At 42.8% G+C, this 26,640-nt stretch overlaps 1 protein-coding gene and 1 pseudogene across 3 annotated transcripts in view; one reads left to right on the plus strand and one right to left on the minus strand.

Moving 5' to 3' along the window:
• LOC143509958 (uncharacterized) overlaps positions 1-18,073 on the plus strand; it is a 36,162-nt gene extending 18,089 nt beyond the window's left edge. For all 3 annotated transcript variants that reach the window (XM_076998883.1, XM_076998884.1, XM_076998882.1), the window contains 2 exons: positions 10,696-10,755; positions 11,846-18,073. In XM_076998883.1, the coding sequence (XP_076854998.1) occupies positions 11,946-13,472 (1,527 nt within the window). In that variant the 5' untranslated portion in view covers positions 10,696-10,755; positions 11,846-11,945 and the 3' untranslated portion in view covers positions 13,473-18,073. The remainder of the gene's footprint in view (positions 1-10,695; positions 10,756-11,845) is intronic.
• Positions 18,074-18,327: 254 nt separating this feature from the next.
• Positions 18,328-21,253, minus strand: LOC143509951 (uncharacterized; annotated as a pseudogene).
• Between the last annotated feature and the right edge of the window lie 5,387 nt (positions 21,254-26,640).

A 26,640-nucleotide genomic window follows, 5' to 3' on the forward strand; every position in this document is an offset into this window, starting at 1 on the left:
ACAGGTGCCTGTCTGTACAACAAACCTGATTTTAGCCTGGCCCAACATATTTAACTGGCAATATGTAAGTGCACACTGATGGTGGGCCAGATTCTATGGAGAGGATTCAGTGCCAAATTGAAAAGTAAACCCTACTAGGCAAAAATGGAAATTCAATCCACAAAATGCATTGCTTTTCCATACAAACATGCAGAATACGTGCCAAAATGAAATGCAAAAGCACTATTACATTACATTTCAATGCACTTTATCCCTTTATTGAAAAACAATACACAAGAATTTGTAGTCAAAACCAAAATGCTGAATTTGTGCCAGAATTGAATATAATACAGCTCGAAATGTAATCACGGCACAGAGGTATTGCTTTTCACCGTACGGTATTTCAGACATAAATGTCTCCTTTAAATGTAATGATCACGAGATTTATTTTAACACTGCCACAATGAAAAGTAAAAGCTCCAGTGTGTGTGGATTTGTATTTAAAGTAGTGGTGGGACGTTAAAGGCGTTAACAGCGTTCGTTAATTTGATACTCTTATCGGGCGATATAAAAACTATCGCCGTTAATCTATTCTTAAAGTTGGGTTGGGAACTGAGTCAAAATGGGTAAGCAAACCATAATGACTTTCAACTTGATAGTTTAGCTCGACTGTATTCCTAACCAAATTGCACAGTAGGGGCGAGAACGAGTTTTCAAACCTGTGAATTACAAATCGTACGTGTGTTTACATGGATGCAGACACGAAGTCGCCAGGTTTGCTTCATGGAAAATTAATTTTTAGGAATGTAAAAAGTTACCGGAGCGGAGCTCGGAGCGGTCGTTTTCTGCATGGTCCTAGCGCTAGATTCGTCGCTATTTACATATTTCCTTTTAACCGTTAAAACTGCAGAGGACCAAAACCGGCTTTTGAAAAAGTCCCCCCCAAATTACGTCCGTGAAGTTTAATGTACTAAATGTTGGCTTACATTTCAAATATCATGTTTAGCTGAATAAACATATTATCAACTCTTTTTAATGTACAGTATGTAGGCTTACAAATTCATGTTTAACTGAATAAACCGTTGAACACGAGTAGCCTACATTTTATTGAGCATGTTTTTTTTTTCTTCAAGTATCAAAGTAGAACAGCTTTCTCAAGCAGTCATTGATGCATTTTAGAAACAGGAGATGAGCCCCTGGTCTAACGCACCCTCTGTATTAAGAAACCCTATCTCAAAAACTTTGTCATTACTTGGGTAGCACGTATATGAGCCATTTTAATATAGATTACTCTAGATTTATCTAGATTAATTTCAAGATTTCAGTGAGATTAATCTAGATTAAAAAAATTAATCTATGCCCACCGCTAATTTAAAGAAAGAAACAGATTGAATTTCAAGCCACCTTGAAATGCAATAGACTAAAAGTCATTGTATTCCACTGTGTGTCTGCGAATTTGCTAAAGCAAATCACAATGTGTAGGATTACATTGCATCTAGAGGCAGCGCTGTATTCATGCCAGAATGAAATCTAATCACTGTCCAATATGAACGCTTGCCTGAATTTGGGGCGTGGCATATTGGACCATACAAACATAATCGATCACCGATTACTGGAATGCTCAAGTGTTTCTTGAAAAAAATTCGGCGTTATATGCATATTTCAGGTGCCTCAAGAATGAGCGGGTCATGTGTTTGCTTAAGTGAGGGCCGGGAACACCGGGCTTGATAGAGGCTCCTGTTCAGACAAACAAACAACGGACATGAAGAGCTTTCCCAGGGCAGACTGCCCTGGTCCTCGCCGTGCTACACACACACACACACACAACACATAAGCACGGCGGAGCTCTTCAAACAAAACACCACGCAGACAAACACTTACCACAAGACATGACCACGAACAAAGGAGAAAGCAAAGGAGACTGGTGGCTTCCGAAGGGTGGCTGGTTATTCTGTGACGGGTAGGGTGAGCGAAAATAAATGGAAGCGATCATGCCAAGTCTCAGGGAAAAATGATGGTTTAATATGTAAAGTGCGCAAACCAAAACCCGTGAACTGATCCGAATTAAGGATATAATAACCAGCGGTCAACTGATACAAAGACAAGACGTATATAGACGAACAAACGACCCTCAGGTGAGACGGATCGCGGGCTCCGCCCACCTGAGGGACGAACACAACACCACACCCACAGGACAAGCTGCTGCTGTAGACGGGGGGGACTAGTAGGGGGCCGCCGTACCGTGACACTTATTAGTAGAGTACTGGTACAAAGAGTGTAGAGTAACAGTGCAGAAGCTGCAGAGATCATCCATGCTTTGCCTTCAAAGGTACGTAAATTATTTGGTCAAGTGGAAGCTCTGGTCAGGTTGCTTTTAGTAGTCCGTTTCATTCTCTGAGGCAGAGGGAAGTTTTAGTAGCCTCCGCAGGCTCAAGACGTGGCTCCACTCTACAATGACTCAAAACAGACATAACCATGTCGCTATCTGTCATGTCCATCAGAATAAGCTTGATTTCTTGGATAAAAAGACAATCTGCAAGTAATTTGTAGCTGTGAATGATAAGAGAAGAAAATATTTGGTTTTCTAGCATAGACCATGAGTCTAAATGCTTAAAGCTCAGCACCTACAGAGAGCATACAATCTTTTTTTGGTTATATCTGAATATAATCCATACATTGCATGCATAATTTATTTAAAGTTTGTGGACAACAGTATCATGTATTATTGAGTGTCTTGTTTAGTTTATAAGGTGTCCTTTAATTTGGATTTATCTAATAATAAACATAAGTACAGAAATGTTGTATTTTATTTATTTGCAATTTACTGTAATTCCTCAAATGTTCTACGTCACCATACATACAGTGATTAACTACCTTACCTACAGTGGAATCAGTGTATAGTAATATTTTAGAGGATAGGGTGGGCTTTGATTTGATAGCAAATGTGTGTCCCCCAATGTCAAACCTGCTCCATACGCCCTTGGTGCCTGTAGTATTTCATGTGCGACAGTTTTCAAGTACCCCTCCCTGCAGAATCAAAAGTCCAGGGGGTGGAGCTGGATCTAGATCCAACTCCTCCCACCATCCATAGTTTATTTTGGTCGGTCCAGGGGGCGGGCAGAGCTGCATCTAATCCAACTCCTCTTACGTGCCACTTACGTTTTCCGACCAAGTTTACAAGAAAACGTAAGAGTGGACAGGAATAATGATCTGTGATTGCCAACATAATAAAGTACAGTACATTTCTTAAATATGTACTATTTCATTTTTTTTACCTTTAATAAAAAATACTTTTTTCGTTAGGACAGTACACTTCAGGTGTGCAGAATAGACAGTGGTATTTACTACATGTAGTGCACTGCACAACTGAATGCATCTATAGATGGATGGAAAAATATAAATAGCATTATATTAGTTGAGAAGTTTTTCAGTGAACTGGTTAATGAGGATCATGGCCGTTACATGCACGCACTACTGAATAACAGTCCCCCTCGACGTGTCCATGCGGTAACGAACAGCACAACCATTACACATTATAAGTAACTACAGCAAACACTCATTAATTTAACAGTTTATGTCCAATATGAAGAACACAACATACATAAGTATTTAATACATCTGTATTCTGTTTAGCTAACCGCTCGTCTTCTAACATCAGTTTTTACTGTCACTTACTTAGACACCTAGATTAGATAAACTTAAGTGTTCATGCAAACAGAAACTGTCAGATTTAAGTTAAGCTCATAGTCGTCTGTAACTGCACCAGCCTCAATTTGTCCAATTAGTGTTTATTTCCTCTTTTATTCTGGCGTGAAAAGACATTTCTGCTGCTTTCAAGTCCAACTACGAGCAATTGGTTCTGACTGGAGTCTAAGCCCCACCCCAAATTCAGGCAAGCGTTCCTATTGGACAGTGATTAGATTTCATTCTGGCACGAAGATGGAGACGCTGCCACTAGATGGAATGTAATCCTACACATTGTGATTTGCTTTTGCACATTCGCAGACACACACAGTGGAATGCAGTGACGTTCAGTCGATTGCATTTCAAGGTGGCTTCTGGCACGAATTTAGCGTTTCTTTCTTTAAATACAAATCCACACACACTGGAGCTTTTACTTTTCATTGCGGCATGTTTTCATCACATCAGTGTTTAAATCAATTTCGTGATCATTACATTTAAAGGAGACATTTATGTCTGAAATACCGTACGGTGAAAAGCAATACCTCTGTGCCATGATTACATTTCGAGCTGTATTATATTCAATTCTGGCACAAATTCAGCATTTTGGTTTTGAATGCAAATTCTTGTGTATTGTTTTTCAATAAAGGAATAAAGTGCATTGAAATGTAATGTAATAGTGCTTTGCATTTCATTTTGGCACGTATTCTGCATGTTTGTATGGAAGAGCAATGCATTTTGTGGATTGCATTTCCATTTTTGCCTAGTAGGGTTTACTTTTCAATTTGGCACTGAATCCTCTCCATAAGATTCATGGCACGTCAGATAAACCTGTTTTGTGCACTTTGCATGAAAGTTCCAGTGATTTTTGTATCAAAAGTTTAATATTTTATTATATATTAGGGGTGGGCGATATGGGAAAAAAATGTTAGCACGATTTTTTTGCATAAAATCACGATTTCGATTTTTTATCACAATATTCTATCCAAAAAAAGGGGGGGGGGGGGGGGGGGGGGGGCTACAACGCTTTCTTTCTAAGCAGATTTTAACGAGTGACACTGATAAAGTGAACTATTGCACTAAATATACAATATTTCCCAGCACGTTAAACTTAATTAAGTTAAATATTTATACATATAGTTGAAATGATTCGAAATAATTCACTTTTTCATCACATTATTTAATGGTTGTTTATTTTAAAAACACCCAATCTGAACGTCTTCACGTTCTCTCATGTTTCGTCCTGGAATTACAAGAGGCTCATATTTGTTAACGTAATACAAGAGAACTGTTCAGTCAGACAACTATTTGTTGTGAAACGAAGTAATTACAATTTCAAGCATTTTCAAGTACTTTAGCCTAAATTCCAGCACTTTTCAAACCTGAAACACAAAGCAACATTAAAAATGGTCAAGTAAATGTTCCTTCCTGTTTTTGATGGGTGTTTCTTTACACTACAACATATCGTTTCGGAGAACACTGCAAAGAACACGGAGCGACGCAGGAAGTTTAAGTACCTGTATAAACGCTTCCGCCGTTCGCACAGGTTCGCGTGAGGTGTGCGGAGTCACGCGCTACAGTCACTCGTGAAAGTATAAACCACCGAGGCTGCAGCGTGTGAGGCGGCTGCCCCCGCTGCCCTTATTGTTTCACTTTCGGCATATTCCTTGGGATGCCTACGTCTCAAGTGATTGAATAAATTTGTTGTACTGGCATCGGACATTTTCACATGTTCTTTGCACACCTTACATGTCGCTGAAATTTGGACTTGGTCAGTGGAAGAAAATTCCATATTACAGAGGTGGATTTCCTCTTCGTTAACAGCTCTTCGGTTTGGCTTTCAGCCATGGTTGTCCACTTTTAGTTTTTACAAACACAACATGGAGACGTGGAAGACGCACAGTTCGCTGTGATTGGTCAGTCCTACGCCATACTCGGCCGCATCGGCGGGAACCAGCATAAAAAAAAGTAATTGCGCTGATTGGCAAAGGCGATCTATACGATTTCTCTAATTTGCTAGATTGTCTGCGATTCTCCACTCGTTATCGCCATTCACGATTTTCTATCGTCATATCGTGCACCCAGTCATGGCCAAAAGTTTTGAGAATGACATAAATATAATATTTTCACATGATCTGCTGCCCTGCTGTTTGTCAGATGTTTTTATCACATACAGAAATATAATTGCAATCAATATTTGCAGTGTTCACCCTTCTTCTTCAGGACCTCTGCAATTCTCCGTGGCATGCTCTCAATCAACTTCTGGACCAAATCCTGATTGATAGCAGTCCATTCTTGCACAATCAATGCTTGCATTTTGTCAGATTGTGTAGGTTTTTGTTTGTCCACCCGTCTCTTGATGATTGACCACAAGTTCTCAATGGGATTTAGATCTGGGGAGTTTCCAGGCCATGGACCCAAAATCTCTATGTTTTGTTCCCTGAGCCATTTAGTTATCAACTTTGCTTTATGGCAAGGTGCTCCATCATGCTGGAAAAGGCATTGTTGATCACCAAACTGCTCTTGGATGGTTGGGAGAAGTTGCTCTCTGAGGACATTCTGGTACCATTCTTTATTCATGGCTGTGTTTTTGGAACAATCGGAAAGGGGATTCATCAGAGAAAATGACTTTACCCCAGTCCTCACCAGTCCACTCCCTGTACCTTTAGCAGAATATCAGTCTGTCCCTGATGTTTTTTCTGAAGAGAAGTGGCTTCTTTGCTGCCCTCCTTGAGACCAGGCCTTGCTCCAAGAGTCTCCACCTCACAGTGCATGCAGATGCACTCACACCTGCCTGCTGTCATTCCCAGGGTTGCCAACTCTCACGCATTGAGCGTGAAACACACACATTTGACTGTCTTCACACGCTCTCACGCCACACTTCCGATTTCTCACGCCGGAAAAAAAATTTAGTTTACTTACCTCTGATCCATATCTATAATTCAATGAGTTACTAGTTCGCTCTGGCTCCTCGCCCAGTGACAATTTACGTTGGCTACTCCCCCAAGTTAACGAGTTATACTTATGACTGTATATAGATATTCAGGATTGTAGTGAAGTACACAAAATCGTGAGTCACAAGTACGTTAAGCTCTTTTGACGAGCAAACTTGAAAACTTGGTGAACACTGAATGCCACGAAAACAGGCACAAGCATAGAGCAGCAATAACCAATGGAGAGACGGGATAATGGAGTACACCTAAATGTACAGAGAGTGATAACGGAGAAGCGAAGAATGTTACCAATGGGCCGTGCCGACAAGGGGAACATAAACACAAAGCACATGGTGACATGCTGACGGGCAAATGCATGGCACCGTGAATGGGAGTGGTTCACTAGCTGTATTTATTTTACAGGGCCAGAAAAAAAGAGATGCATAACCACCAGGCAGTTATTTTCCAATGCTGCATAAGAATAGGTTGACATACACCTGTCTGTCTAAAACAACTTTTATTATTATTATTATTATTATTATTATTATTATTATTATTATTATTATTATTATTAAAGAGAATACCTAAACAGTCTTTTAGATTTTAAAATATTACAATGTGCTTTGACCTACAAAGATAATTAAAACAGATCTGATTCTTGAGAAGAGAGGGCTATTCCTGGCCAGAGCTGAAAACGGCATTGCATATATCAATGGAAATTGAATTTGGTGGAGTTATAATGATTTTCTTTTAAGGAAAAACCTGGTCTCTATGTCCGAGTATTCATTTGTGTGACTAAATGAATAAGGCCTACAAGTATGTAGTTGACATTTCTCTAAATACAATATTAATAGATTGCACTATTAACATTATATAATATTTTAATTGCATTAGTAATACTATTATACAAACTGAAGTCTAGTTTATCAAATAGATAGGCACATGTCAAGTATGATGCATATGACTTTTGCCTGGCCTGAGACATTAGAGGCATATAGCAGCAAGCATCTGCAATTGAACTATCGTTTCACTTGTGCAAAATTACACAATATGCCACATTGCCAGTTAGATCTGAGGGCTAAAGTGATGTCAGGTCAGGCCAAAATCAGGTTTCTCCTACATAAACGAACCAGTTATGTATGATGCATTTGAGTTTTGCTTGGACCAAGACCCTACAGGCATATAGCAAGCCTCTGAAATTGCCCCTCTGAACCATTTTACCTGTGCTCAATATGCCTTGTTTCCAGTTAGATTTGAGGCTTAAAATGATGTTGGGCCAGGCTAAAATCAGGTTTTTCCTACAGAAAGTAACTTGTTATGTATGATGCATGTGTTATTTGTCTGGCCGACACCTCATAGGCATGCAGCAAGCATCTGAACTTGCCCCTCTGAACCATTTCACCTGTGCGCTTAACAACTCAATATGCCGTGTTTCCAGTTAGATTCGAGGCATAAAATGATGCTGGGCCAGGCCAAAATCAGGTTTCTCTTACATATAGGAACTAGTTATGTATGATGCATTTGAGTTTTGATTGGCCCAAGACCTTACAGGCATACAGCAGGCCTCTGAAATTGCCCCTCTGAACCATTTAACCTGTGCGCTTTACTCAATATGCATGTTTCCAGTTAGATTTGAGGCATAAAATGATGTCGGGCCAGGCCAAAATGAAGTTTCTCTTACAGATAGTAACGGTTTACGTATGATGCATGTGTTGCTTGTCTGGCCTGACGCCTTATCGGCATACAGCAGGCCTCTGAACTTGCCCCTCTGAATCATTTCAGTGCACTTTCTGTGCTTAACTACTCAATATGCCGTGTTTCCAGTTAGATTTGAGTTATTAAATGATGTTGGGACAGGCTAAAATCAGGTTCTTCTCTTAGGGAGCGACCTATTCTTCATGATGCATTTGTTATTTCTCTGGCCCACCATCAAGGCCTTCAATAAGCCTCTGAAACTGCCCCTTTAAATTCGTTCACCTATATGCCCACTGCTCTATATACCATGTTGTGTGCTGGTATTTCTTCTTCTTCCAATTCATTTGTGTTCTAGAACAGCATTTCTGTGTTTTAGTTTTCAAATCTAAGAATGTTTACTTACGTTAGAAATGCTGACGAATTCAATCATCATGTACAAATCGCGTACAATTGGAACGACTTCAAATAGAAATCATTTTTCAAAAGGAATGCTTTCATTAAATATAATTTTTTTTCTACATTCACAAAATCAGTATGGGAAACAATAACCTCTTATATGTATGCTCCTATGCTCGTTTGTTTAATCTAGAGGTGTATTCAACTAAGGATTTTCATAGTCGAATCTGATTGGTCAGATTTTCTCTTTAGTCGACTAATAGTCGAATCGGGTTTTTTTTTAATCTAGAGTGCCTTAAACAGGATCCCGTTCTCATGGAGGACATTTTTTCCACTTCAAAGTAAAAACCTAAAACACTCAGATAAATGAATAAACATGGTAGGTTGGCTTTATTCAGCTTTTATTTATTTACTTATCTGTTTTTAATGAAAGGTTAGAGAACATTAACCGTCAGTGCGCATATCGTCAGACAGGCACTGTCCAAAATGTCAAAAATATATAAAAAAAATATGCCTGCCTGAAAATATAAAAAAAAATTGCCACACAACTGCAAAAAAATTATAAGTAAAGGTTCAAGTAACGGGGTTTAAAAAGCAAACAACAACAAAAAATGTTTATAGGCCTACTTGCCGAGACGCATCGCGACGAGACGACATGACCGAAACGACAAACTGCTGAACTGTTTTTTTTTCCCCATGTTGGTCGTGCGAAATAAAAGACGTTGATGACATAACTTGCACTTTACTTTGTTTGATTAATCTTGGTCTTTTTCAAAATACTTTTAAAGTTTTTTTAGTAGCCATTATAATCTCGGCAGATGCTGATCCTAGCATGTTCAGGTCCGCTCATTTGGATTGTGCAACTGCAGGGTGTGATTTATTGATTTGTAGTAAGGAAGATGCCTATTGTTAATGTGCACACATCATTTAAAAATATTTATTAATAGAAATTAGATTTGACAGATTTTATTTGACAAAAGGCTATATATAACTAAAACAAAGACATTTCATGTAACAACTAATTCTTAGCAGCATCCTTGGGCACCCCCATGCAGTTAGAATGGTACATTTGACTATGACTTCATAGTCGACTGGGGGTATAGTCGACTATAGTCAAATCAGCGACTATTGCAGGTCACCCCTAGTTTAATCTATCTCTTTTAAACAAAATGCGCAGCAAACACGAATTGTGAACAAATCCTTTTTGAATAAGGAACCAACTTCAGCCACCGAATAAGGAGCTGTGAATAAGTAACCAAACAAATCTGAAACTGCGAATAAGGCATTTGAGTTTTCAACCCATCTGTCATCTTGTCCAGTTGTTTATACATTGTTATTTATCAGTGACCGCCAATATTAGATCAAATAGACATTTTACTAAAACGTTATGTTGGTGTTTATAGGAAGCTATGCTTTATGCATGTCCAAAATCCGAACCGGGGGACTTTATGTGGCCTGCCAGCACAGTATAAAATGCTCTTGTGCTAAAAAGCTATTTTATATTTCACCAGAAGATGGCAGTAGATCTCGCCTATATTGTAGATCTCAAGCACTTTTTACAGCTTTTACAGATATGCTGTACAAATGACAAGGCATTTAATAAGAAGTGGCATGGAGATCTATGTTGAAGAACAGTTCGAATGAAGTAGATGTGTTGGATCTACATCACATGTGCATGTTTTACTTTTTATGTCATTTTTAAGAAATGTGAAGTGTGGAAATGTAGAATTATGTACAGATCAAATGACAATTATAACAAATCTGTATAATATAGTGATAACAATATGCAAAGTGATAATTATTGGGATTAGGTGGACCAAGAAAAGAGGTGGAGAGAAAGAATAAAAAGGGAAAAGACAGAAGGGCAGGGAGAAAAAACATAAACATGTTTTTATGATCTGTACATAAAAACAAAGTTGTCCTCCAAAGATGGGGGGTGGAGGTGGGTCATTAAAAAAAGGGGGAAAAAAGGAAAGGAAATGTAAAATTATTTTATTCTGATCATTTTCAGTCCAACATAAATGTTGAAGAAGTTGTCTTAACGGTGAGACATTTGAGATCGTCTGAAGAGGTGAGTTATATTTTAAACCTGTGACTGATGCATTTCTCAGTATAATCCAGATAAATAATCAACAGTTTAAAGCACACTCACAGCCTACAGGTAGCCTGTAGGCCCAATTGTACCTTTTGGATTTGGATACATAATGCAGCCTTGTTTGTTTTTGGGTCTTTGAACAGGCTCCCAATCTCACTACACACACAGGCTGGGTTATACATCCTTTTACACAGTATTAACACAGTATCTCCCAATCTCATTATACACACACCGGCTGGGTTATAGACCCTTCTGAACAGGTCAGTAACTCCACTATGGAGTTATAATGCTGTCAAAACATAGTAAACAAACAGAACATATTCCGCAAATATACTATTTGCAAGCAAACATAATGTGATTTTCAAATGAAAAACGCAACTTACAAATTCAAAACACTTTAGTTGCATACAAACACAGCGTGATTATCAAATGAAAATCGTGACACAAAAATACAAAATGCAATAGTTGTAAATTCATATGTCACTTTCAAGCAAATGCATAGCAACTTTCTAATGCATCACACTATGTATGTACAAATATGTACATACAAAAAAATTCCTTTGGGGATCATGTGAGTTTTTGCACACTTTTAGCAGGAGCACTTTCTAAAGAGGCCAACATCACTTTTACCTTCAATCTACCTGGAAACATGGCACATTGAGTAATCTTGTGCACAGGTGAATTTTCTGTTATATGTTGGTGCTGCCCATAGATTAATTCTCTGATGCACAATAATTTAAAAGATCAAATCACACTGCTGGAACTCATAAGGAGCTTCAACAGACCAAAGCAGCTCTGCATCACCATGAGAGAGAAAGGAAAGAAAATAACTTGCAAAATAAAAGTCCCAGTGGCACTGAACCAAACAGAGAGAGACACATATAACAACATAGACCAATGTTTTCATTTTAGTGAAGTAATGAAGCCTAGCACTGTCTCCTGATGGTCTTTAGCATGAATGTCTTTATAATTAATGTCTTTAGCATTATGCAGAGCCCAAACAATTCTTTGTGATGATTGTTTCATCTTCATCTCACAATGAATTTGCAATGTCTTTTTCCTCTAGGAATTAGTGCTGTCCAATTTCTTAATACTTTTCCTAAGACTTTACCTACATAAACACATTTATCTATGAGGAGTATGTCAGACTGCTGAAATCAGTAAACATGGAAAAGGAGAAAAGCTGTGGGGAGTATGGGAAGAGATTTACTGAACAGAGAAATCCTCAACTGCACCAGTGCATTCACACAGGAGTGAAGCCATATCACTGCTCAGAGTGTGGGAAGAGTTTTACTACACAGAGAAGTCTTCAACGGCACCAGCGCATTCACACAGGAGTGAAGCCATATCACTGCTCAGAGTGTGGGAAGAGTTTTACCGAACAGAGTCATCTTCAAGCGCACCAGCGCATTCACACAGGAGAGAAGCCATATCACTGCTCAGAGTGTGGGAAGTGTTTTACTCAACAGGGTCATCTTCAACTGCACCAGCATATTCACACAGGAGAGAAGCCATATCACTGCTTAGAGTGTGGAAAGAGTTTTACTGAAGAGAGTCGTCTCAAAAAACACCAGCGCATTCACACAGGAGAGAAGCCATATCACTGCTTAGAGTGTGGAAAGAGTTTTACTGAAGAGAGTAGTCTCAAAAAACACCAGCGCATTCACACAGGAGAGAAGCCGTATCACTGCTTAGAGTGTGGGAAGAGTTTTAATACACAGTGTTATCTCAATGAACATCAGCGCATTCACACAGGAGAGAAGCCATATCACTGCTTAGAGTGTGGGAAGAGTTTTACTCAACAGAGTCATCTTCATCGGCACCAGCGTATTCACACAGGAGAGAAGCCATATCACTGCACAGAGTGTGGGAAGAGTTTTAATACACAGTGTTATCTCAACGAACATCAGCGCATTCACACAGGAGAGAAGCCATATCACTGCTCGGAGTGTGGGAAGAGTTTTACTACACTGAAGCATCTTCAACGGCACCAGCACATTCACACAGGAGAGAAGCCATATCACTGCACAGAGTGTGGGAAGAGTTTTACTACACAGAGTTATCTCAGCGAACATCAGCGCATTCACACAGGAGAGAAGCTATATCACTGCTCGGAGTGTGGGAAGAGTTTTACTAGACTGATTCATCTTCAACAGCACCAGCACATTCACACAGAAGAGAAGCCATATCACTGCTCAGAGTGTGGGAAGAGTTTTACTACACAGAGAAGTCTTCAACTGCACCAGCGCATTCACACAGGAGAGAAGCCATATCACTGCTCAGAGTGTGGGAAGAGTTTTACTCAACAGGGTCATCTTCAAGTGCACCAGCGCTTTCACACAGGAGAGAAGCCATATCACTGCTCAGAGTGTGGGAAGAGTTTTACTACACCGAGTCATCTTCAACAGCACCATCGCATTCACACAGGAGAGAAGCCATATCACTGCTCAGAATGTGGGAAGAGTTTTACTACACAGAGAAGTCTTCAAGTGCACCAGCGCATTCACACAGGAGTGAAGCCATATCACTGCTCAGAGTGTGGGAAGAGTTTTACTCAACAGGGTCATCTTCAAGTGCACCAGCGCATTCACACAGGAGAGAAGCCATATCACTGTTCAGAGTGTGAGAAGAGTTTTACTAGACTGAGTCATCTTCAACAGCACCAGCGCATTCACACAGGAGAGAAGCCATAACACTGCTCAGTGTGGGGAAGTCCGATGCTTCTACCTATAGGTCTAGCTAACTGTACATTTTCTGTATTGCACTAATACTGCACAGTATTTATACAGAATGAAGCAGGCTGGACAGACTACATGTGATCTGCAGTAAACAGTAGTGGGAGAGACTGAGCACAGACGTTTGATCGTTTCCTCATCAGTCATGAATGATTTTAGTTTACTCATGTTTTCACTCTCCATGGCCAGCACGGTAACTGGAGTATTCACATGCATCTCTGCCCCTGCTTTGTTAACCGACAAAGACTGAACACCAAGGATTAAATACCAGAACTAAATTACAAAATGAGACACAGCTGAAGAGGAAGTAACATGGGGCGTGACTGAACAGACTAAAAAATGATACATGATTGACAGGGAGGCGGGGCTAGACATGACGCCCTCCTTAAAATCTCAGCATCACCTCTATTCATTGACCTACAGACAACATGGACTACACTTGCTTGTAAAGTGAACATACAAGATGCCATGTGTTTTGGATTCCTGTAAAAATATTAGGTCTGAAATTTCAACGTGTTTCAATCATTTTAATTTTTTATATATATATGTGATGAAAGCTAATGTGAAATGTGCATAAATGTTTTAACAGGGACTCCATGGAAACCATGGTGGTGTTTTTTGAGTAAACGCTCTAGAGACAGATTAAAAGCATGTTTTTAGTGATTTTAGTGTTTTGTTTTTTCTTTAGTTTGTTACACTCGCATCACACTCGAATGTCTTGAACATATAACAATCAAAACGTAACTTGGTAGCAACTACTACACTGAAAATAAATACCACTTTGCATTTATACAGTATGAATTACACTGTATTGTGATTGCATTATGATACTTCCCCTGGCTATGTCTCCAATAGCCTACATTGACTGATCTATTTAAATGTTGGATGAGTACTTATCAGCACACCAGGATGATGTACTTTATTGCTTTTCTGAGTGGAAATAATGCTGCAAACCTGATGGAAAAAATGCTGAGATACCCAAACAAATCTGACACACTCACACTTATATCACACAAATATCAGTTGGGGAAAGAGGAACAGGTATGTCCACTCTCTTCCAGGGTCTTGCTGAGTGTCCCATATGAAGACAATGTGATGGGAGATCACAGAGATGAAAGAAAACAAAACTGAGTCTCAGATATGAAGAATTTAAGGCATTTTCACAGTTTAAAATGTTTATCTGAAGTGACAAACCCAGATGTGTATCACTATGTTACTGAAACAGTGTGTTTACACCAGAGAGGCAGTGAAAGCTTACTGCAAATTGGATACATATAATTACTTTCTCAGTGGAAAAGTTGGGAATATTTGTTCCTATAGTGCAGAAGGCATCAGAATTGTATATGGTGAAGTTGGAGTAACATGCCGAACATCACTATTTCTAAAACATACTGCATGTTTCTTTGTAAGGAGTGGGGGGTTGTTTTGTTAAACTCTATATTTAATCATATGTTTTCATTTATTCAGCTTATTAGAGACAAACGTCTGTTAAAAAAGGACTTCAATCTCATTTTAGGGGTGCTTGAGCAACCCTTAAAAAGTGTCCAGACATGCATATGGTGTGTGCCTTTTTGGAACAGGCTTGCTGTTATCTTTATATTTTTATATAAGGAGAACTTGCACTGTAAACCCAGATAAGTAGACTCTACTTAAAAAAACTGAGGTAACTCGTTGCCTCAAATTTTTTAAGTAATGAAGCATTAGTTAAGTAAGTGAATTGGACTATGTTCAATGTACTTGAAGCTCCTAATGGAATGGAATAGAACATTTAAGTTGAATGTACTAATAACCAAGTTACAGTAACTAAAGATACTTAGTTTATACAACCATTCCCCACCCATTTATTTAACTCAGCATGTTTAGTATTACTACATCACTAATTCAACTAAATGGTGTACTCTAACAGAACAAACTTAACTTTTTTAGCTTCTGAAACTCAAAATATGTATTTCAATCAACAGAGCCATGTAAAATACATACAACTGCAGCATTACATTGATCCAAATTTTTATTTTATTGAACATATCATTTTTTCAAAAACAAAAGAAAAAAAAAAACAAACAGAAAAAGCTGGATCTTACATTGCAAGCTGATTCTTGAGTGTTTGAAGTTTCAGATCCGTCTTACCTAAGTTCAGAAGTATCTGCTGAAAAAAATCAAGTGTTCTTCATGTACTTTGGGTAATTGAGATGAAGTGCGTAGGTAAGTCCGAAGACAATGTACATGGCTTGGGGCAGGCTCTCAACAGCCATCACAATGTTTCTCTCCAAGATGATTCCCACTGAGGTTGCATTGTGGTGAAGGGACTGCGTGTGTGATGTTTTCCCGTTCATGGCAGAGGATCCCCACTGGAACATCACTGTACAAACCCCCCTCACCATCCTGCAAGAAAGAATAGTGCACAATATCACATCACCATGACAACATTGTGCTACAAATAGCCTCAATAGGTACAAAGCTCATGTCAGCCGTGTCCAGTGTCTGCCCACTGCAGCAACTGCTATAGAAAATCACTCAGGACAGGTGCGAGAGTCCTCCACAACTGATAGTAGGGAGAGAACAGTGGAGGTAGAGGATGGGGAAGCAAGGAGGGGGGGATAGAGGAGAGGAGGTAGAGAAGAATCAAAGTTGCTAACAAAGCAGGCCTTGAAGGCACATGGATCATCACCGAGAATGATAGGAAGACCCCTCAGAACAAGGCATCTGGCTTGTGTCACATCCGAAGCCTGGTGGATTGAGAGAGAGCAGAGAGGACATCACACACTTAACACAGGGTCCATGTGTTACCCTGTGTTACAAGCACATACTGGACCCCACCTGGTAACTCACAGTGTTCTTGACATTACGCATACAGGTAGTTATTTGCCTACCTCATCTACAGATCAACTAGCAAAACCTGGCAAACTAATGTGATAGATGGTAATTAATTACTCTGACAGGACTGAGGAGTTAGTTTAGGCAACTCCATTACATATAGGCTACTAAATATCAAGGAAAAGAAAGCATCTGCAAACAGGATAGCTCACATTGTCAGTACATTTATTTACACATGTTCTACTAACCTTTGTTGCATCAGGTCAGCCAAAATCTGCCCTGTAAGCCCCCCCTTTGCCTTGAAGATTTCCATGAGCCTAGGACTGTGATGGTCAAGGGCCTCATAGAACTCCAGTCTCAGGCTATTACCAGCCACCCTGCTGAACTCCAGACACACCTGAAACATGTAAAAATACAACATGTACATGTTCAAATGAGTTGATATGAGCTTTTTATGTAACAACCCAGAGTGCATTTTGATGAGTTCAACAATAAACTAAATTACACCAATAATGGATTTGTGGCCACACCTTAATTTTTAAAAATCTAATGTCACCACAGGAGTTCCATAGAATACAGCATATGAGACAAATCTATAGGCCTACCTGTTGTTCAGTAAAGAGAGCCGGCCAACGTTGACATATCTGGTTGATGGCAGGCTTGTCCTTCACAACTTCATTCCGTCTAAGATTGAATGTCAAATCCATCTTCTGCTTGATGAGAGCTCCATTTGGGGTAAAACGGTAGTGTTTGAATAGCTGCGCCCTTTTCTCGCTAACAAAAGCACAATATTTAAACTTCCACTCCATCTTCAGCTAGCTAGAGTTAGATGAGCTAAGGAAAACGACAGTTAGCTTACAGTGTAAAGCTTCTGAAGATAACTATAACTAATAGCCTAACTCACCAAATAAACACAATAGCTACATGGCATTAACTAAATGAAAACAGTTAAAAAAAGAGGCATAACAGCCAAGAGTGGGACTAACTGCAAATTAACCAAGCTAAATCAAGAAAATAAACCTAAATAATTATGTGAGCTAGTCTGCTAGTCAACTTACCACGATGTTTGTTAAACAGTGTCTAGCTGTGTGACTGTCTCAACTGAACGTTAAGTTCACTGTCTGGAAGCAGCAGGAGTGTGCCCAAAGCAGACGCTTCAAATTGTTCTGATGAAGTTCAATTGTTCTGACTCCGGGCTCTATATTCATACAACAACACACTAAACTGTGCACACTTTGCGGGACGTTCGTTGGACAAAACTGGCGTTAACTGGATTTTTGGCGGATCGTGACATCATTGCATTACTATTAGTAACAGGCAAAACTTGATGATATTGAGTTGTCTGAGCTCAAACCAATGATTGCAATAAAATAGGCTTTTTAAAGTACAGTTTACTCAGAATTCATAATTAATGTAAAGAAATAACACAGGTTTAAGTACAACAAACTCAGTTTGAGTAAAAACATTGATTGGACTTAAAAAAACACAATTACTATAAGAATAGACTTGAAAAAGTTCACCTTAATCAGAATTCGCTAGTAATGTCAATAAATTACACAGATTTAAGTAATATGAACTCAATCTCTTTGAGTCGAGTCAAAATCTGGGTTTACAGTGGATTCCAGCGCTCTGGGCAGTGTACGAACTGAGGTGGGAGTGTTGAATGTACTGAGGTCATATTATACTTATTTTTTAATTAGTCTAGTTTTTCTTTATTTTAAATAATATATAGTAATATGCATTGAACGAATGTATACCACCCGACCGCCATAGTTCGTGGCACACTTAGCTGCTCTGCTATGGGGGACCGAGTCTGCTAAATTGAAAAATAAATAAATAAATATGTCAGGAAATAAATAAATGAATTCGAATTAGCAAAGAATAATGAATATAAATATAAAAATGTATTTTTTGTACTGATACATCTTCTGATGCATAGCTAGGGCACATCATCAGTGATGTTACCTGAGGTAATCGGGTGTTTCGGGTCTTTCAAACATCATACACCCTCACTCAGGCGACCCAGCCGAGGTTGATCAGGTCTCGGCTTTTGCCCTAGCAGCACTCGACCACGGCTCCCCTCTTCTTATCCAGAGCCACCTAGAGGATTTTTCTGCTGCCTCTGTGCTGTTAAAGATGGCTCTCTTCCTTCTCCCTCCTGTGATGCCGAGTACAGTATAGGCTCTGTACAGAGACTGCCCTGCAAAGCTCCTGCACCCTACCTCCACAGGCAAGCATCTAGCCTTCCAGCCTTTTTTGTGGCAGTCACTAACCAGGCTGTCGTACTTCCCCCTCTTCCGCTCAAAGGCCTCCTCCATGCGCTCTACCCATGGCACAGTGAGCTCTAACATAATGGTGGCCTTCGTTGCTTCTGACACCAGCACAATGTCAGGTCTGAGGGTGGTCTGAGCAATATGTTGGGGAAACTTCAGTTGGCTGCCCAAGTCCACTGATAGCTGCCAATCCTGTGCGGTGTTGAGAAGCCCTGGTGTTTCCTTGGCTGTTGCTGGCTTCTCTCCAGCTTTGATGAAGTTGATGATTTCCTTCACAGGCTTTGACCTCCGGCAGATGGTAATAGCACTACAGATGCTCTCTGCGATTGTCTTGAGCACCTGGTCATGCCGCCATCGGTATCTGCCTTCCCCTAGAGCTTTTGGGCAGCAACTGAGTATGTGCTCGAGGGTCCCTCTCCTTTGGCATAGGGGGCAAGCTGGAGAATCCACCAGGCCCCAGCAGTGCAGGTTGGATGGACTGGGGAGTACATCATAGACCGCTTGAACCAGGAACTTGATACGGTGTGGCTCTGCCTGCCATAGCTCTGCCCACGAGATCTTCCTCTCCGCTACTTGCTCCCATCTAGTCCAAGCACCTTGCTTTCTCATCCCCACTGCCCTGCTGGATCTTTCCTCCTCCACCGCTGCTCTCACCTCCTCCTGGACTAATTGCCTCTGCTCTGGCCCCTGAGCCTTGTCAAACCGGACCAAAGGGGTGGTTCCTAGTCCAGCCCTGCCTCTGGATACTGTTCCCACCAGGACTTTGTGGCGCAGACGAGACTCAGCCTGCTCCACTGCAGTCACTGCTCTCCACTTCCTGCCAGTCTTTACTGATACTCCTGCTCCAGCTACCTTTGGATCTACTGACTCTCGAAGTTGCAGAACCTCCCTCGCACGCAAAACCTTAAACTCCTCCTCGATGGATTTCAGGGGGAGTGTCAGTTTGCAGGTGTTTCAATAGAGGGTGATGCTGTTCAGGCTCCTTGGCAATCCTAACCATCTCCTCAGGTAGCGACTGATACTCCTTTCCAGCTCTGAGATGGTGGTGATCGGAAACTCATAGGTAGCAGAGGCCACAGTATCCTTGGCAGAATCCCGTGCTGATAAATCCACGACTTAAATTTCCCTGGAAGGCCCGTCTTATCCACACTCAGCAACCATCCATCTAGCTCTTCACAGGTGGTCTTGATAGAGGCCCTATCTCTGAGGCTGCTGTCAAAAAACTTCCCCAAGCTCTTGATTGGCTTCTCAGTGATGGTCGGGATTGGGGTTCCTGCGATAGAGAAGCGAAACTTCTCTGCCACTCTTCAAGACCACAGATCTTGATTTGGACGGTTTGAATGACATCCTGGCCCATGTCATCAAACTCTCCAGTCCTGCTAAGAGCCACCTGCCTCCAGGCACTGACTCCGTGGTCACTGTCAGGTCATCCATGAAGGCACGAATTGGTGGCTGGCGGACTCCAGACTTGGACTTGGGACCTCTGCACTCTGGCTTTGCAGCTTTCACAAGCATATTCATAGCCAGGGCAAACAGGATCACTGATATGGTGCAGCCTGTGATGATGCCTTTCTCCAGCCTGTGCCACTCTGATGTAACTGGCCCTGAGGAGACCCTCAGGCTGAAGTCTCCATAGTACTCCAGGATAATATCTCTCACTCTGGCCGGAACATGGTGCCTCTCCAGAGTCTCAAAAACCAGCTTGTGTGGCATTGAGCCATATGCGTTGGACAGATCCAGCCATAACACCACCAAATCGCCCTTGTTCTCCCTGGCCTCCCTCAGGAACTGAGTGACCACTCCCGTGTGTTCTAAGCACCCTGGTACTCCAGGTATGCCCCCTTTCTGCACAGAGGTGTCGATGTACCTGTTCTTCAAGAGGAAGGCAGCCAGTCTCCTAGCAACAACACTGAAGAAAATCTTTCCTTCAACGCTAAGGAGCGAGATTATCCTGAACTGGCTGATGTTCTTGGAGTCTTCCTCTTTTGGTATCCATACACCTTCTGCAAAGTGCCACTGGTGAGCTGTTTTGCCCTTCCTCCAGATGACCCTCAAGATTTTCCAGAGGCGATGCAGCAACCTTGGACAGTGCTTGTAGACCTTGTAAGATGTTCCGCTCGGTCCAGGTGCTGAACTGGCCCTAGCTTTCCGTACCACTTCCTGTACTTCTTTCAGGAGTGGCTCCCTCAGATCAAAGGCCTCTGCTGGCTCTGGTGGTGTTATTAGGGCCTTACACTGCCCAAGCTCCTGGTCTCGGATGGGGTCGCTGAAAGTGTCGTGGAGGTGCTTGTTGACTTCCTCCTTAGTGCAGGCCAGGCGTCCACTACGCTTCTGTCCAAGGAGTCCCTTCATGAAGTGGAATGGGTTGTTGATGAAGGCAGCCCGCTTCCTGGTCCTCTCCCTTCGCCGCCTTCTGTGCTGTTCTGCTCTACGTAGCACTAGGAGCTTTCTCCTGAGGATGAGACGGAGCTGTGCCAATGGTACACGCTCTTCTTGGTCAGCTGCCTTGTGCTGCTTTTTCAAGGCCTTGAGCTCTTTCCTGATGTTGTGGATCTTGGTTGCTCTCTGGTTTTTAGTGTATGGTTGCTTGGCTGCTTTCTCCTGCTCGACACCAAACCTTTCAGCCGCCATGCTCACTGTGATGGTTGTCATAGTTTGAAGCCTTCTCTCTCTATCCCCTTTAGCTGTTACTTCCAGTATCTTGTCGACGTCCTCATCGAATTTCTGCCACTCTGCAGTTTTAGAGGCTTGGGGCCATCTGACCCGTCTCATCTCAGACTGCCTGCTCCGAGGGACTGCTTGCACCACTCGGAGGCTCTGGGTACTGTGGGGTGCTTCCTGGCCCAGCTCCTCCTCTGTCTCACCAGATACTTGATCTGTGCATTGTAGTGTTTGCAGACGCTCCTTGCATTTCATCTTTTGATGGATCCGTAGACCCTTCTCATTCTTGCAAATCTTCCCGCACAAGCACTCTCTGCTCGTCAATGTTTGTCCAATACTGTAGTCCGTTAACCTTGATTCTGTCCGGCTGGGGATCTCATCCTCCCCCCCTCTCGGGTTCCCCTGGGGGTATAATTCCTTTCTTTGTTCCGTAGCTTCTAGGGTCCTCCTATAATTACACCTCGAAATTAAAATATCAATGAATAAAACCTTATGTAATATTTATTTTGCCATTCGTATTAATTTATCTATTTATTGATGTATTTCCTTGTCTGTATGTATTTCTTTATTTATTTATTGATGTATTTCCTTGTCCGTATTTATTTCTGTATTTCCTAACATTAAAATACAATAGGGTAACACTTTACTGTCACGGTGAGGGGGCCGGGTCGCCACCAGAGGGCGCGCATCCCGGCCGGCAGCCGATCCCAGCACACACCCCCGCGCACGCAACCACTCCCACAGTCGCAATCACCATCATACTGAGCACCTGTTTCTTGTTTACTTTGCTCTTCTTAAGCCCACAGGTCGTCTGGTCCAGTGCTGCACATTGCCGCTACATGAGCGTCTCTGGTCTCTGCGTGTCCGTCACTGCGTTCCCTACCTGCGTGCGCGCTACGAGCTTTACCTTGCATCACTTGCAGTGCGTGCTTTAGGAGCCTTACTAGTGTGCGCTACGAGCTTTACCTTGCATCACTTATAGTGTGTGCGCTAAGAGCTTTACTGGTGTGCGCTACGAGCTTTACCTTGCATTACTTGCAGTGTGTGCGCTAAGAGCTTTACTGGTTTGGCTGCCATGGACAATAAACATCTTTCTGTTCAACCCCCGTCTCCGGCTGCCTCTGTCCCGACGCCTCCGGCGTCACAGAATGTGCAGCCTGGAGCAGCCGGAGGCGAGGACACCTCCGCTATAGAGGTGCTGGCCCACCAAGGCATCGCCCTGAGCAGACAACAGCAGGAGCTCCAGGAACTCCGCGCTATGGTAACCGCTCTGATGAGCTGCATCCAGGCGTTGTCAGCGCAGACGTCCACACCCTCTCCGAGACTGCGGACACCGATTCCTCCTCCCGAGCCTTACAACGAGGATCCGGAGCGCTGCGAGGGCTTCCTGGTCCAGTGCAAACTATATTTCACCAGCATGCCCCACCTCGTGGATGCGGAGAAAGTCGCCTTTATGGTGAACCGACTGCAGGGTAAGGCACTGGACTGGGGAGCAGCCCAGGTCAGCGCAGAGAAACCCTGTACCCGCAGCTACGACCAGTTCGTTCACGAACTGCGCGCGGTGTTCAACCACCCTAGCCGCGGGAGGGTTTGTGGTCAGAGCCTGTTGCAGCTACGTCAGGGTCACCGTAGCGCTGCTGACTATGCCCTGGAGTTCCGGACCCTGGCCGCCAGGACCGGTTGGGATGAAGCCACCCAGACAGACGTCTTCATAGTGGGGCTGAAACCCGACCTAAGGGCGGAACTGAGCTGTCGGCCCGAGGAAGAAGACCTGACCCAGGTGGTGCACCGAGCAATAACCATCGACAGGTTGCTGCAGGTGCGAAAAAGAGGAGCGGCGCTTCTTCTCACCCCGCAGGCTCCCGTGCACACGCCGCCCGTGAGACCACGACAGTCGAGCCCATGGATTTGGGTACTACCGCCCCCCCTCTCACTCGGACCGCTGGTCCAAGGAGAGGGCGGGCTAGGGTAAGTATCTCTTTGATGGGTGGGCTGTTAACGTGTGAAGCGTCGGTGTCTTACGGGGCGGTGTCTCTACCTGTGTTTGCCCTAGTGGACTCGGGAGCCTCTGGGAACCTGATCCGGAGGAGCGTTGCCGAGCAGCTGAGGGTGCCCCTGATCCAGCTGGAGAGACGGAGACGCGTGCACGCACTGGACGGGCGACCTGTGGGCGGGGGTTTTATTTCTCACCGCACTGCACCAGTCACCATACACGTTCAGGGCCGAAGGGAACAGATCAGTTTTTATGTAATCCCTTCCACACGTTATTCCATCACGTTAGGTCTCCCTTGGTTTAAGCTTCACAACCCTGTCATCGACTGGTCCACGAGTAAGCTGCTAAAGTGGGTAGCGCCCCTACAGGGCACCCGGTCTCCCTCCCGTGTGTTCGCGCAATCCAACAGCGTTGAGAGCCCTAACATCAGCTCCACCCCAGTCATTCCTGCTCCGTACCGTGATCTAGCGGAGGTGTTCAGCGCTGCCAAGGCCAACCAGTTACCACCCCACCGACCCTGGGACTGTCACATCACCCTCAAGGCAGGTACTATGCCACCGCGCGGTCGAGTCTATCCACTTTCTCAGGAAGAGGAGTGGGTCTACAACCTTATTCGCGTACGCAAGGGTGATGAATGGAAGACGGCGTTTAGTACCTCTACGGGGCACTACGAGTATCGCGTCTTGCCTTATGGCTTGGCCTCTGCTCCGTCGTTTTTCCAGGCGTTCATTAACGAGGTCTTAAGGGAGTATCTGAATAGATGCGTTGTCGCTTACATCGATGACATCCTGATCTATTCTCCCTCCTACGACCAACATGTGCGTGATGTACGGGCAGTTCTGGGCACACTCTTGCGCAATCGTTTGTATTGCAAGCTCGAGAAGTGCGAGTTCCACGGTGCGAGTTCCACGGTGAGGGGGCCGGGTCGCCACCAGAGGGCGCGCATCCCGGCCAGCAGCCGATCCCAGCACACACCCCACGCACGCAACCACTCCCACAGTCGCAATCACCATCATACTGAGCACCTGTTTCTTGTTTACTTTGCTCTTCTTAAGCCCGCAGGTCGTCTGGTCCAGTGCTGCACATTGCCGCTACATGAGTGTCTCTGGTCTCTGCATGTCCATTACTGCGTTCCCTACTTGCACGCACTACGAGCTTTACCTTGCATCACTTGCAGTGCGTGCTTTAGGAGCCTTACTAGTGTGCGCTACGAGCTTTACCTTGCATCACTTATAGTGTGTGCTAAGAGCTTTACTGGTGTGTGCTATGAGCTTTACCTTGCATCACTTGCAGTGTGTGCGCTAAGAGCTTTACTGGTTTGGTTGCCATGGACAATAAACATCCTTCTGTTCAACCCCCGTCTCCGGCTGCTTCTGTCCCGACGCCTCCGGCGTCACATTTACATTAAACCTTTACTTACTAACATTAACTAATGCATTAGTTAACGTGAACAACACATGAAGTAACACATTAACAAAAATTAAGTAACGTTAATTAAACATGTAAGAGTTGCATTAGTTAATGCTGTGTTTATATGAAGTGCAGAGTAAGTGGTGTTGACTAAGTAATGCATTATGCTTTATGTATGCTTTATGATACTCCATGCTCCAGGCATGTCTCTTGCCATCTTCAAACGTAGACCGAAGACTTACCTGTGTGTTGAGCATGAACTCAACAGAAAGCACTTGTTGTCTTTGTTCTTAAATTGTTTTAGTAATGTTTTAGTAATGCATTACTAACATCTATAAATCATTACTAAACATTTATTAGGTCTTGTTCAGTGAATTAAATATACCTGATGTAAAGTGAAAACCAATGTTTTAGTAATGCATTACTAACATGTATTAAACATTAGGCTACTAAACATTTATTAGGTCTTATTCAGTGAATTAAATATACTTGATGTAAAGTGAAAACCCATAATGTTTTAGTAATGCATTACTAACATGTAATAAACATTACTAAACCATGTGTAGCCTGGGTAGAAAATGCCAGTGGCATGGGTTTCTAACTGTTCATTGAGTTAGTGTGTTCTGTCATTTCTGTGATGCCATATCTTCAAAAGAAGTGTTAATTTTCTAGATTTAAACTATGAGTGGGGAGGGAAATGGTTGTGAGCAAATGAAGGTAGAGTGGGGGAGGGGCAGAGAGGCGAGCGCAAAGAGAGACGATAGAGAAAGGGGATACGGAAAGAAGAGAAAGATAGACTGATTTGGTTTTCACCCGAATTAAGCATAGTGAATGCAGTAGTGAGGCGTGTGGATGAAATAGCCTACCGAGTGGGATTTCGCAAGGGGGTTTTCAGATCGAGAACCGAGGTAGGGGAGGATATTCCCGTGCCTCACGAATTTCACCGCGTAGTTGGGCAGGCTAGTTCGGGCTGCCGTTACGTCCGTGTATTGTTAGCTAATCTGGTTAGCTTAAGACTAATGCTATAATTCAGACCACGTACTCCGTGTAGGTTGACCAGCTCGGTTAGCCTATGTCACTGAGACTGTGGGAGGACTTCGATAGTGTGTTCACGCTATCCAGCTGCAGGGACAGACCAGTTAGCGACTGGGGTGACCGGAAAAGCCCCAGTTTCCACTGGCTCTGGTGACTCTCCGTCTACACCATTTCCACTGCGAGACTGCGAGTTGAAGAGGAGTGTGTGGAAACTATTGCTTCGGGGAAAAGAGAATGACAGAAAGGGACAAAACGCTATTTAAAGTTAACTTTCACTTCATCCATTGCTCTTCGGAGTGAAGAGGCCGATTTACCATCCATTGGCCACTCCGCTCTCCAGCAACGCTTCAGGCCTGCAACGGGGTGTGAGTGTGTGTATGTGTGCGGGCCCTTTTTTATTTCGTGTCATTAAGAATTGTACCTCTTGAGTTTATACTGAAGAATCCCTAAATACTCAGTGATTTTGTGTTTGTTACTGTATTATTAAATAGTGTACATTTATTATATTGGGTCTATTGTGTTATAAGCAACTGTTCCTGTGTTAATAGATGTCATATACGGTGTTTGACTTAAGTGACTAGTGTAAACCTCTCCACCTAAGTATTGATAACAGTGAACCCGGGGCCCTGTCCGCGTTTATTGTAGTAAACGCCACATACTGTTCAATAGTATTCGGCTAGGGCGCTACTGTTAGGAATGTCACCTGATAGCTGTTCCTCATCACCACGCCCACATTCCAGGCATTCATATACACCGTCATCACAACACCTCGTCGCGAAGTATTGCCAACTATGTTGCGTACCGAGCGTTATCATACTCTGCTGTTTCTCCTGTGTACCGACCTCTGCCTGTTCCCTCGACCTCATCTCCTGCCCAGCCCTCAGGTACCGTACGGACTGTGCCTTCCCGTTACGACCCCAGACCGGATAGACCACTCCCA

The sequence above is a fragment of the Brachyhypopomus gauderio genome, chromosome 3, assembly GCF_052324685.1.
Source record: "Brachyhypopomus gauderio isolate BG-103 chromosome 3, BGAUD_0.2, whole genome shotgun sequence".
Taxonomy (NCBI): domain Eukaryota; kingdom Metazoa; phylum Chordata; class Actinopteri; order Gymnotiformes; family Hypopomidae; genus Brachyhypopomus; species Brachyhypopomus gauderio.